Source organism: Oncorhynchus kisutch, linkage group LG15, assembly GCF_002021735.2.
Source record: "Oncorhynchus kisutch isolate 150728-3 linkage group LG15, Okis_V2, whole genome shotgun sequence".
Lineage (NCBI taxonomy): Eukaryota > Metazoa > Chordata > Actinopteri > Salmoniformes > Salmonidae > Oncorhynchus > Oncorhynchus kisutch.
The window spans coordinates 73,849,289-73,863,431 of NC_034188.2; the positions used below are offsets into that span (position 1 = coordinate 73,849,289).

At 41.5% G+C, this 14,143-nt stretch overlaps 2 protein-coding genes across 3 annotated transcripts in view; both read left to right on the forward strand.

Annotated features, from left to right (window-relative positions):
- prss59 (serine protease 59, putative) overlaps positions 1-1,239 on the forward strand; it is a 29,372-nt gene extending 28,133 nt beyond the window's left edge. Inside the window, exons 7-9 of one of the 2 annotated variants that reach the window (XM_020503484.2) lie at positions 219-309; positions 442-644; positions 832-1,239. In XM_020503484.2, coding sequence (XP_020359073.1) covers positions 219-309; positions 442-644; positions 832-902 — 365 coding nt within the window. In that variant the 3' untranslated portion in view covers positions 903-1,239. The remainder of the gene's footprint in view (positions 1-218; positions 310-441; positions 645-831) is intronic. The other variant, XM_020503483.2, reaches the window with a different exon arrangement.
- A 5,169-nt stretch (positions 1,240-6,408) lies between these two features.
- On the forward strand, positions 6,409-13,301 carry serpine2 (serpin peptidase inhibitor, clade E (nexin, plasminogen activator inhibitor type 1), member 2). The gene is made up of 9 exons (XM_020503482.2): positions 6,409-6,820; positions 8,775-9,059; positions 9,452-9,679; positions 9,908-10,105; positions 10,918-11,116; positions 11,739-11,836; positions 12,213-12,299; positions 12,430-12,513; positions 12,765-13,301. The coding sequence occupies exons 2-9, from the start codon at positions 8,798-8,800 to the stop codon at positions 12,800-12,802; spliced, it is 1,194 nt and encodes a 397-aa protein (XP_020359071.1). The 5' UTR covers positions 6,409-6,820; positions 8,775-8,797; the 3' UTR covers positions 12,803-13,301.
- Positions 13,302-14,143: the final 842 nt, after the last annotated feature.

The following is a 14,143-nucleotide window of genomic DNA, read 5'->3' on the forward strand; positions in this document are numbered from 1 at the left end:
TTATTGACCAAATACTTATTTTCCACCATAATTTGCAAATAAATTCATTAAAAATCCTACAATGGGATTTTCTGTTTTTTTTTTCTAATTTTGTCTGTGTGAAGTGTACCTATGATGAAAATTACAGGCCTCTCTCATATTTTTAAGTGGGAGAACTTGCACAATTGGTGGCTGACTAAATACTTTTTGCCCCACTGTATGTATCTCTGTGTATCCAGGGAGACAGTGGACATACCAGACCTGCACTGAGTTTGGTTACTTCCAGACCACTGATTCTCCTAACCAGCCCTTCGGTGGCTTTGGCCTCCAGTGAGTACTTATTTAATGCTGACAAGTATTCTCCTCCAGGTGTGTGTGTACTAGTGAAGGAATGTCTCTCTGTGGAATAACTGGATCAATGGCGCCTCTCCTCTCTCTTTCCATCCCTTCCCTCTCTGGCAGGTACCATGTGGAACAGTGTCAGGACATTTTCAACATCAGCGCCAAGACACTCTATGCTGGAATAGACCAGACCAATGAGAACTACGGCAGCTACAACATCCGTTCCACGAGAATTGTTTTCCCCAACGGTTCCATCGACCCCTGGCATGCCCTGGGCATCACCTCTAGCATCTCAGATGACCTCCCTGCCATCTTCATAAAGGGTGAGGGCTCAACGTTGGTCCGTTCTATCCTTTAACTGATGTCTATGGTGTCTTGTGACTACATTCAGGTCCTTTCAGCATCTGACAAATGCTTTGTACAGGACGAGATCAAGAGAGCAGCTGTGTCATGTCACTGTATAACAGCAATCTCTCTCTCATATATATATATATATATATATATAATCAGTCACTCTGATCCAGGAACAGCCCACTGTGCCAACATGTACCCTGCCAGAGCTGAGGATCTCCCCCAGCTGACCCTGGCTCGGGAACACGTCTTCCAGCTCCTACAGAGGTGGCTGAAGGAGAAGTGAGAGACAGCTACAGTGGCCAATCACGCTGAATGAGAAGTGATAGAAAGCCATGGTTGCCAATCAGGCTGAAGGATAAGGATTTATGTTTGTTTGGAGAAAGGAAATGACCACAGTTGTACAATAGTGACTGTGCTATAAGGATGTAAGGACTATTGATTATATCAATGTAATGTTGTTTCCTTGTACATGACAAATACAACTTTTAAGAGATTAATCAGATTTGGTTTACACTATCCTCTTCCAGTAAATTCTTTCAAAATAAAGTGTATTTCCCAATATTACTGAATAGTTGTTTTCCAGACAGTCTGTGCACTTCACAATGTCTGACTGTCTACTCTTGTGAAATATCAGCAGGAAAATGCATGAATGATGCTCTCACTATTTGCACTATGACAGTAGGAGAACCATGATTATGTCCTACAAAAATGCCAGAAGATGACATGTCAAACACAAACAACATTCTGGAAATACATTCACTCCACAGCAGAGGGGCTGTGTTACAGTATATATTTCAGTTCATATTTGCCCTGGTCAAGAATATATGGGGAGATTTTGTCCTTTAAGAGCTTGAGATTCAGTAATACTGCAAAATCCCTCTCCAGGACATGATCCTAACACCGCTGTATTCTCTCTCTCCACACAGTGTTTCTTTTCACAATCCCCTTTCTATATCCCAGCAGGGACACTACTCCCTCAGTCCCCTGGATTCAACCCACAGCAACACAGGGGGTGGGGTGTGAACTCTGAAACATCTGGGGCCTCATAAACTGCATATGTACAAAATGTGTATATGTACAAGTTTTATTTTTAGAATCTAAAATAATTACACAGCAATCCTTTCCATATTTTATTTTCATGACCATTGCAGGCTGTGATGGGTTCATATTCCTGAAGTAGCCATACAACTAATGACCATGCACATCTCTTGTTTATTTAAACAAAGTAGTCTAAATAAAAAGGCTAAATATATATTTCAAGTGTAACTGCTTTCTTCCTGCGAAGGAGAGGCGGACCAAAACGCAGCGTGGTTGAAGTTCATGGTTCTTTTAATAAGAGACACTTAACATGAACAAACTACAAAACAATAAACGTTGCAAAACCGAAACAGCCCTATCTGGTGCCGCAAAGACAGGAAACAACCACCCACAAAATCCCCAAACAATATGGCTGCCTAAATATGGTTCCCAATCAGAGACAACGATAGACAGCTGCCTCTAATTGAGAACCAATCTAGGCAACCATAGACATACAATTTACCTAGACAGGTGCCAGCCCATAAACGTACAAAACTATCTAGAAAGGAAACAGCCCCATAAACATACAAAACTCCCTAGAAAGGTTCAGCCCCATAAACATACAAAACTACCTAGAAAGGTTCAGCCCCATAAACATACAAAAAACCCTAGACAGGGTAAAGCACATAAATCCCCCATGTCACACCCTGACCTAACCAAAATAATAAAGAAAACAAAGATAACTAAGGCCAGGGCGTGACATCAAGTTTTGCAATGCCGTAGGCAGCGCACTTTATAATATACAGTCAAATTTAATTAACAGTTGAACAGTTTATATGTGACATTGAAGTAGGCCTATGTATGTTACTGTAACTAGGCTACCCTATTCCTGCTTTGGGCATTCTGGTTAAATCAATGTTTCCACATTTCCAAGTGGTTGTAATTGTATTTTCTTTACAATGTTTCAGAATTCATGGGCAGTCCATCATATTTAGGTTGGGGGAAAAGTTGATGCAAAATATTGTTGAATTCAAACGTCCTGCTGACAGGTCAATAATGTGCCATTGTTTAATCATATAGAAACTGACACAAATCCTTTTCCAGATACATCATAAATTACTGCTAAAGATTAAAACATCCTCCCAACACAGTGGTAGTTTATGTAAAATATTTGAACGTATGGGTAGAATACACAGTATTGCTGTGCGATAAGAGTGGGACATAATTGTCTATTTAATCTCAGAGCCTATACCAAGGCAGGACATAGAAACCGAATAATCTATTGAACTAAATATTGAACAACAATTCGTCTTTTGCATAGTGTGGGCTGCGTTTATCTTACTTTTAAATTGTTTCGAATATACAATCAATCTTTCTGAATGCATGGACAGGGGTTTAATGTTGGTAGCATGCTTGTTTAGTTTGAAAGAGTCACTACAAAATATCAAAACATTCTGCGCACACCTCTACAGAAATGGGATCAAAATAGCCATTGCTCTTTAAGAAACTGCCTTGGCCTAATTCAAATCGTTTAAAAATTATACTGCAAATAAAGAGCGTTATTGGCGACATAAAAGGTATACGGAGGGTGTTTTCCAGGCAGGGGTTTAATGCTCGTTCACACGCGCAGTTTTATGACAGGTCTTATTTATAACGAGAAATGTATTGTTTTCGCCAAGTATACAATATTTGTGTGCGTGCGCAGACTTTTCAGAAATGGTGCACTCAGAAATGTAATGTGAAATGTACGCAACGGTTATAGGTTCCAACCTGGGCAGAGGATCAAAGGCTCTGTCTGCGCGGTCTATTAAAGGGAAGGATAGCAAGGGCTCCAACATCTCCTCTAGATATAGAGTAAGGGTCTATTACGGGGAAGGGCAGAGATGGCTCCAATATCTCCTGTAGATATAGCCTTACAATAGAGCACATGTTATTTGTGTAAATGACTGAAGTCTGCAGGCAGGATCTGCTCTGCTTCTAGTTTCAGCAGCCTTAAGAGTTGGACATGCTTACATATCCACATACACACTGCCATAGAGTTACATTAGAAGTGCCCATCCAAGAAGACTCAATGTCATTGGCCGCAGATAAAATGAGGTCAATGAAATTATAGATAAAACATATCTATGCTCATTGGCCATTGGACATGAACTACACAACAAGTTGGAAATCGCAAATTCAACAATGAGTGGTTTGGAAGGAATCAGTGGCTAACTGCAAGCATTGCAAAGCAATCACTAGCCTGCTATTGAGTGGAGTGGCTGTGTGGTCCCAAGTCTGGGATTAAAGGTCTCTTTTCCAAGGTTAAAATGATAAACATTCAACATTGGCCATGCTGTCAATGAAGCATGATTTGTGCCAAGCTCAAAACAACTGTTAACTTGGAACTGCGAAATCTGACTTTAGTGAGTTTCAGACAACTGGGAACTGGGGAAAAACGAGCTCCGACTGGGAAAATGCGTTTTGAGCAGTCATCCAACTCGGAACTGTACACCTGGAACTCGGGCCTCTTTCAAGAGCCACGACCTGAAGATCCCTGACGTCATCATGATTCAACATCCCAGTTGTCTTCAAATTACCATAAATCAAGAGAATGTCAGACTTTGATGATAAAGTTTGATGACAAAATTTGCCCACGAAGGACCACTGTGCCACCTTCCTGTTCCAGTGAGCACAGCACAACAAGGTGAGGCCAAAAATGTATTGTATGCCGCTGCATAAATGATGTAATATGGCAGGGAGATATGTATACTGTAGCTAAGAAAGTAATACTAAGTGTTGTGTAGTAAGCTGTTAGTAGCCCACGTGCCTCACCCTAATAATTTGGTCTATTTTCCCTTCTTAATTTTGCCTACTGTTCTGACTTGGTGGTGCACATGTAGCCTACAACCTGTTTTAGAGAAATGCAATCATCGAGAGTTGGGCCAGTAACCGAAAGGTTGCTAGATCGAATCCCCGAGCTGACAAGGTAAAAATCTGTCATTCTACCCCTGAACAAGGCAGTTAACCCACTGTTCCTAGACCGTCATTGTAAATAAGAATTTGTTCTTAACTGACATGTCTAGTTAAATAAAGGTTAAATAAATAAAATAAAATTTTAATTTTGTAAGAGCTTTCATTGTCTGCTTATATGCCCCCTTAATTTATCCTACGGTTCTGACTTGGTGTACAGGGAGAACAATGTAAGAGCGGCCCATGTTCTGAATTCTGTCGCTGTACATTTCAAAAGCGCTGAGCAAATAGTTATATTGACAACATCCGTCCTAGCTCGCTCATTAATGTCTTTATCGAAATTACAGATTGCCTCTTATCTGCTTGTCATCCCCTTATGCCATAGTTTGTACATCTCACTTGTCAGTAGAAACCACATTTATTTAAGCAAGTCAGCAATATCAGCTTTATAAAAAATAAAGGCAGTAAATGAGGCTGAATGAACTGTTTTGCTACCAGACAAGGCCAGGTGTAGCAGTGGTAAGGTGTTGGGACAGCTTTATGTAGACCCTAAAAGTTTGTGGGCACCATTTTTCACCGTCATAGTGAAATTAATGTATTGTTTATTGTTGTGTTGTGTACTGTAGTTGTGTTGCTGGCATGCCCCCCCCACTAAGATTTACATGCCAAAATCGCCACTGTGTACCTTCGCTCTTAATTAATCTCATGTAACTCAACACGCCATACATCCACTAACTCTTTAAAAAATCCTGTATTTTTAGTATGGCAGAGTCGGTGTAACTAAGCCAGGGCTTGGCCCCTCCTGTATATGTGTGTGTGTGTGTTTGGGGGGGTGGGGTGCACACAGGTAAACAGAGGCACCAGGTGGTCCTTTTGTCCTGCCAACAGTTATCTGGGGGACCCAGGGGCCACTGGGGGAAACTGACTTACAATACAAGCTGTCTTAAAATGTCTCCATAGTGAGTGTTGGAGAGGTGGAGTTTGAGTAGGCAACTTATAACTTTATGTTACAAACACTTTCTCTTCTGGGTATGAAATGTCATTGTGGGGTGAGCCACTCCCTTGTCTGTACATTAACCCTTGTGCTTTGCTGCAAAAAAATTACATCCATTGTGGTATGGTCAAATTGACCCACACAGTTTAAACACACTCAACTTTATTTTGTCTTGTCAGACGTTTCAGAAATAAGAAATACAAGGACATTTGATTTTTTTTTAAACTCTATATTTAAGAACTATTTGTTAAACATATTTCCTTTCTCCCAAACAAGTATTTTCTGTTTGGAGCTCATTTTGGAGTGTCAGAGATCTGCTGCTCTCACACTGAGAAGGAGAAGCTTGGGAAAGCTCCTTTTCACCCAAATATAATTATAAAAGTGCAACCAGAAACAGTCAAAACAAAATACATCAAAGACACTTGTTTTTTTTATCTGTGCAAATATCTATACACATGAAAGCCAGCGTAAGGTTTGTATACAAAATAGAAATTCCAAAACATATCAGTGTGTCCACATTTTGAAGTTAGGTTCGTGACACTAAATGAGAAAAAGTAATTTAATTTAATGTAGAAAAAGATAGATTAACTAGTGTTTTAGACTATTCAAAAGTGGAAATGGGTCAAATTGACCCGCAACATAATATCAGGTTAATAAAACTGAGTAAACGAAATTAAGCAAATGTTTAAAATAGGACACATATCACATGCACAAAGATAAATTAAATGAACAATTTTGAATCCCAAATGGTAGGCTAGCAGTTATAAAACAGTAATTTTTAACCGTGAACTATCAAGGACTATAGTATGGCGCACTCATGTTCGTTGTTCGTTAACATGTTCGTTGTCATGTTCGTTGTCACTTCCTGTTTACAGTAGTCTACTATACACTTGCAAGTTGTCACTTTATGCGTTATTTTTTCTTCTCTCAACAACCGTTCTCCGATTCGAATTTGACTGTCGGGAGGGCGGAGTTCAACTCAGTAAAACCCTCCATATTATAATCTTGAGTGTCAGACAGCACCTTTACCTTTGGGACAAACATCGACGGAGACCTTGTGCCTGACTGTTCACTCTACTGGTAACTCGAGAGAGACTGGTGTCGTATTCATATTGCGTTACCAACCGGAACTGTTTTATGTTCAAATAACGTTTTTGGACTATTTACATCCAAACTATTCAGGTAAGGATCGGTTATCTCCACATGGAGACGCGATATACAGTTTAAAAATGTATGCAGGATATGGAAATGTTACTATGTATCAGGCTAGCCTACTTCGTATGTACAGTTCGAGAGATGAGTGATGTGAAGCTACATTGCTGCCAGCCAGAGAGGACAAATATTCATTTTCAAGCGCGTCGCTTCAAAGTGGATCTATTCTAATTAGCTACTTTGAAAACAATGATCATCATTGGTCAACACCTGGGTCATAGTCTCATTTGTCTCGACTTCACGGTTAAACGTCATGTACTGTTAGCAAAGCCTACCACATTTCCAGAACTGAAATGCAGAATTATACTGCTGTTGATTTTAAATTTTTCAATCCATGGATAAAGTAGATGTCAAGGTGATTTAGTTTGCTGCTTGTCAACTAATTTATTTATTCAAATTTCCAGACTGGCATCCATCACTTTTGCAACAATTTTTTATGAATAGCCTACAGTAGGGCAGGCTTTAGCCTACATATTACCAGCCAACACACACACAGCTCTGAAAGAGCTCTGTTTACAGTCTCTGTACATGTCTGAACTGGAGTTAGTTTAATTAACTTGTAGGGAAGAGGCGGGTGGGTTGTCACCAACCTTAAATACCTCAGCTGCAGGAGGCTATGACTGAGTGTTGTTGATAGTTCCCGGTCAAGATTGGGCTTGGTATTGGGTTATCTTGTTCTGTATCTCAGTGAGTAGCCTACTGTTCCCAGTGATTTTGCTTTTCTGAACAGTTTCACAACAAAGTAACTGTGATGAGGATTAAACATCCCAAGGAATGTCAGAGAATTCCAATGATTGGCTTGATAGACCGCTGCCACACTCGGGAGCCCTAAGGCACTGCATCTCAGTGCTGGCAATGAGGTGCCACTACAGACACCCAGGTTTGAATCCAGGCTGTATCACAACTGGCCGTGATTGGGAGTCCCACAGGGCGGTGCACAATTGGCCCAGTGTTGTCTGGGTTTGGCTGGTGAAAGTCGTCATTGTAAATAAGAATTTGTTCTTAACTGACTTGCCTAGTTAAATAAAAATATATTGATATAGGCCATATGTATGTAGAGATAAACTCCTTACTTATATTATTGAATATTTGCATTAATATAATTCACCCGTCTGTTTCTCAATCTGTACTTAGACAATGGTTGTCTGGGTTTTATTGCAAGCTGTTGCATAAAGCCAGTATTTCCACAGGAAGGATGCTAGAGCTGATGCAGTCTTCTAAAAATTGCTGTAAGATTTAATATGAACTATAGAAAGACTGGCAATGAGGTGCCAATAACAAGACCCAACATGAACTATAGAAAGACTGGCAATGAGGTGCCAATAACAAGACCCAACATGAACTATAGAAAGACTGGCAATGAGGTGCCAATAACAAAACCCAATATGAACTATAGAAAGACTGGCAATGAGGTGCCAATAACAAGACCCAACATGAACTATAGAAAGACTGGCAATGAGGTGCCAATAACAAGACCCAACATGAACTATAGAACGATGGGCAATGATGTGCCAATAACAAGACCCAACATGAACTATAGAAAGACTGGCAATGAGGTGCCAATAACAAAACCCAATATGAACTATAGAAAGACTGGCAATGAGGTGCCAATAACAAGACCCAACATGAACTATAGAAAGACTGGCAATGAGGTGCCAATAACAAGGTAATTAGTGCACTACTTGTTACTGGTTTTGGGTGCTGACAGTATCCATTAGTCATGTTTAGACAGCATGACTAACACTTCACTTGACAATGGCGATACTAAGGCCAGGGTCATAGGGGCACAAGACCTTTCAGCGCCTGTCAAAACCATAAGGAACAAGAACATGCAAGACTGCTCTCTCTGTTTGGATTGTGGTGAACCACGTTGAGTCATAATCCTACATACAAATGACTTCCATGACACTCTCTCCTCTTCCAGGTGTGTGAGACCTGAGACCTGAGATGGGCCTCCCCTCGTTACTGTGCCTGTGTGTGCTGGTGACCCTGTGTGGCCACCGGGGGGTGCTCTCCCAGGCCCCCTCCTATGGCGAACGGGGCTCCGACCTGGGGCTCCAGGTATTCCTGCAGGTGGCCCGCTCCAGACCCCAGGAGAACGTGGTGCTTTCCCCCCACGGCGTGGCCTCCATCCTGGGCATGCTGCTGCCAGGCACCCATGGAGAGACCCGCAGGCAGCTCCTCACAGCACTCCGTTACAAGAAGAATGGTTAGACTCCCTCAATACTAGTCCTTTCATAGCCTCATCCAGTGTCACTCATTAAAGGGATATTGCAAGATTCTGCCAATTAAGCCACTTTTCTTCATACACAGAGTCAGATGAACTCATGGATACCATTTTATGTCTCCTTGCAATATGAAGGAAGTTAAAAGGTAGTTTTGCGAGCCAATGCTAACTAGTATTAGCACAATGACTGGAAGTCTACAGGTACGCTAGCATATGCTACTGTACTTGTAGACTTCTAGTCATTGCGCTACCCAGAGTAACAACATGATGACTTGAAGGACATGCCTTCCAGTCATACTCCTACCCCGAGGAATGACAATGTTTTCAGAAAATCCCAAAATATCTAATTGAAATTGTCCAACTCTTCTTTCCAGGCCCTTATAAGATGTTAAGGAAGCTCCACAAGACGCTGACAGCCAAGTCCAACCAGGACATCGTGACTATCGCCAACGCTATGTTCTCCCAGCAGGGCTTCCCTATGGAGGAGGCCTTCATGTCTTCCAGCAGGGCCAACTTCCAGTGTGAGAGCCGGACCTTGGACTTCACTGACACCCAGGTGGCTGCAGCCACCATCAATGACTGGGTCAACAACCAGACCAAAGGTGAGGCTCCAACTGGAGACAAGCTTACTGTAGGACAGTCAATTTAAACATTACCATAGATCTCTAATGGTATGTAATTAGGCTACATTCATTTCACTAGGTCTTGTGGTAATTTTACATTAAATGGGGGTAACTAACTTGTCCTATTCAATTCATTGTTTATTTTGGTCAGTGTGTCATTTGTGTTGGAATCATACATTTTCCTGACTGCTGTGTTCTAATTTACAGGCCACATCCCCACTCTGGTCAAGGCAGACATGTTGGACGGCGCTCTGACCCGCCTGGTGGCCGTCAACGCCATCTACTTTAAAGGCCTGTGGAAGTCCCGCTTTCAGCTGGAGAACACCAAGATAAGAACCTTCAACGCGGGAGACGGCAATGCATACAAGGTCCCTATGATGTCCCAGCTGTCGGTCTTCAACATTGGTGAGTTCTGCTCTGAAACCTAAGACACCACTCTGAACCCTTCTGACCTGCTCACTGGGCTAATATTCTGACCTGTGTGTGAAATGATATACTGTACTAGTCTGCCGTAGTTAGACCACATAATTCCATCTTGGCTGTAGTTTAGCCTGTTAAGTGACATGGATAGAGTTTGTCATGTTGGCCTAAGAGTAGTCGAGTGGGGTATTTATCCATGCCTTACAGTTTCAGGACAGAATAGCTACTCTGGACTGTCTGGGATTATTTCCCTGACATGCCTAGTTTATTTCTGATAATAAATTGTGAAAGCCTCATGAATTAAGCATTGCTCTTGGGAGTCATATTTCAACCTCCATTTACAGGGTAAATACTATAGAGCAACACATTTGGCAAGCATATTTCGCAGACATAATTGACAGGTTAAATCACTTTTCTGTGGGTTGATATGAGTATAATGGGAACCATATTGTTGCTTTATGACTACATATGGAGTTCAGCTTCGATGACATGTTTTATGACTGTTTTACAGCATGATTGTACATGTTGTTGGATTGGTATCACTGTGGTTTTGGCGTCTTTGTCTTGCGGACCACATCCCTACCACAGATTGTCCTGGGAACCAACAAACGTCATCCTTCTCATTATGCAACTAAAGCCAAACTTGACTAAACTCTTTGACATACAATATTCATGTCACTATAGAGGAGAGATATATAGTATCCTCATAAGGGTGTTGAATATTGTCAGAATTTCAGATAGACCAATAAACACCTCTTAGCCTACGGTATGGATACTCCTGACCCCTTATCTCCTAGGTCTGGCCAGCACACCCCAGGGGCTGAATTATAAGGTCATTGAGCTACCGTATCACGGCAACAGCATAAGCATGCTGATCGCCCTGCCATCGGAGGAGGACACGCCCCTAGTTGATGTCATTGCTCACATCAGCACAGCCACGATACAGAGCTGGACCAAGCTGTTGCACCAGAGGAAGGTTCGCCTGCTGCTGCCCAAGTAAGACCCAAACACAACCCACTCACTGGTTAAAAAAACCTTACCCAGGATTCTGTTCAGTAGGACGCAATGTCCTGGACGCAATGTCCTGGACACATTGCAGGTAAAAATATATTGTATAGAGCTGACATTATTGCTCACTACATGACAGAGAAGCGTGTCTGTAATGTTGCACCCCAATGACCAAGTAAATTCCAAGTATTGTTGCAGGGATGGGTCAAAGACAAGACACACCCACTCCTGACTCTTATTCTAATAATATTTAATTAACCTTTATTTAACTAGGGAAGTCAGTTAAGAACAAATTATTTTTTACAATGATGGCCAAACCCTCCCCTAACCCGGACTATGCTGGGCCAATTGTGCGCCGCCCTTTGGGACTCCCGATTACGGCCGGTCGGGATCGAACCAGGGTCTGTAGTGACACTTCTAGCACTGCGATATAGTGCCTTAGACCGCTGCACCACTCGGGAGCCCTGTGGCCAGGAAGTACTTCCTATCAGCAAATAACACACCTGCTAACACTCCTCGCTTCAACATTTGTGCTATTTGTTATGTGTATGAAAAGTCTTCACTAATTGGTGAATTAAATGGTCATTACATCATTGGCCTGTGTGTGTAGGTTTACTGCTGAAGCCGAAGTGGACCTGCGAGCCTCCCTCTCAGCCCTGGGGATAACAGACATATTTGATGAGGGCAAAGCCGACTTCAGACACCTCAGTGAGTGGCACTGGGATCATACATAAAAAATCACATAGAACTGTAAGGTCTTCTTTCTGACAATGTATCAACCAACCATTGGTCTCAGTCTGGCTTGACACAATGATGACTGGGGGTAATATATGAAAACATTGTTGACTGTTTACTGCAATGAGAGCTCCAAATAGCCATGATTCATGTCTAGCTGTCCGGTGTGAAGTGCTGAAGAAGCATAAGATGTTATTTTCCTCTAACGACTTCTGCAGGCTTTCTGATATTATGGACCAGAATTAACGTGTGCCGACTTGTTGTCCTCTAGTGCCACCCAGTGGAACATTGTTTTTATCAATGGAACTTTACAGCACTTCAATATTTTGTCATCTAACTTTTCCCTCAGGTACAGAGCCTGTGTATGTATCTAAAGCGCTACAGAAAGCTAAGATAGAAGTCAATGAGGATGGAACCAAAGCAGCTGCTGCCACGAGTGAGTGTTTGTTGGTTTAGTCATTTTGTGTTTGTATTGAGTTGCGCATCTGTGTGGATACTCTCTCTGAATATTAAAGATAAGGCAGGTTGAAGACATGTTTTGATTTGTATTTATCCTTTTCCTCCAGCTGCCATCTTAATGGCCAGGTCTTCTCCACCTTGGGTCATCGTAGACCGACCCTTCCTCTTCCTCATCCGGCACAACCCAACAGGTACAGCATGCTGTCTGTCTGGCTCTCATTTTTCTGTAACTTTTAGAATGTACTCTTAATCATTTCAAAAGACTGACATCCTCTTTGGCAAAGATCATTAGTTGTTTATCTAGCAGTTGTGTAATTGAAACGACATACATCGGGAAGGGAAGGTCATATTCTGTCTTTGGTTTTCTTTCTTGTTGACATGCCTGATATGTTAATTTCCTTCTATTTGCTGCATAATTACTTGTTGTTTCTTTGGTCCTCAGGTACGATCCTCTTCATGGGCCAGGTAAATCAGCCTTGAGCTTTTTCTGCCTGCAGATGTCCCTTTCCCTGGAATGTGCCTTCCGAGCTTCAGAATAATACATTAATATACACAGCACACACTTCCTTGCTCACATCAAACACACACAAACACACTCAGACTTGTATTTTTGCCATCTGGAGATTTGTGTACAATATGGACATATTATGATGCTATTTGTTTTAAATGTTTGCATTTGATTTGACTTTTTCTATGATCCATAATATAGTGTTCTGCCAATGAGACATTTCCGTAGTGTTTTAATTATCCTTTGTATACTTTCTAGAGTACTTGCTACTTCTTTTTTTTTATATGACCCTGAATGTCAAACGTGTATATTATATGAGGTACATTTCAGTTTGAATTAATGTTATTGGTGGTTTTACATGTTCAGTTTCAGATTAGAAAGTTACACTCCAAGTCACTGAATTCATTTAGCCACTCAAACCCATGTTTTGATATGTCAATCATCTGCATTAAACTCTGTTTGAGTACTCTTGTACTTAGTTTTTTTTTCTCCAAATGGAATGTAACAATTACCATCTGTTATTGAGGTGGATGAGTTGGTACTTAAAAAAATTGAGGGGTGTGCTTAAATAAACATCCTTTCTCTTGTATCAATCAAATATACAAAACATTCCATAAAGTAAATTAATGTATTTATAAAGTTATAGCTACATGTAAAGGATACCTTCTATTAGGGAAAAGTACCTTTGGATGTGCAAGTCGACCAGGGGAGATTCTCATTTTGGAAAAAGACCGTCCTCCATCCTCTTTCCTCTGTGACCTGGAAACAACTCAAGTTGGTGAGTGGTCGAGGAGAGTGTCATTTAGTTAGTAGGAGAATGGAGGAGTGTCCTTGCCTCCCACCGACAAAGCACATGTGAGGTAAAGTTTTGTGAGCATGGAGAGGTTAGAAAAAGGCAGACTAGTAAATTGGGCTAAGGAAAAGGTGGGTATTGAAGAAAGGCTATTTGTGTGTGTGTTCTGCAAGCAGTACAGCGGATGAAGGCACGGCATGAGCGTGGTGAACGGATAGACATGGTTATGGAAAACGAGGAAGGAGAAAAACAGTGCAGTGGGAAGATGTGTGTTGAAGTACAAAATATATTCTGCGGTCCGATGGCTCAGAAATGTAACCTGATGAGAGTGAGAATGAATTACCTGTGGTGGTAGATGTGGTGAAGTCATCCAAGTGTCACGCGCCTAGGGACAAGATCTGTGACTTGCTTTGCTCTCCAGACAGGCTGCCTTTGAAAGGAGTGATTACTAGGGTGGCGTTAAGTGTTGAGGTGGAGCAACTGAAATAAAACAATTCCCTATGTCTGTTTTACGCCTGCC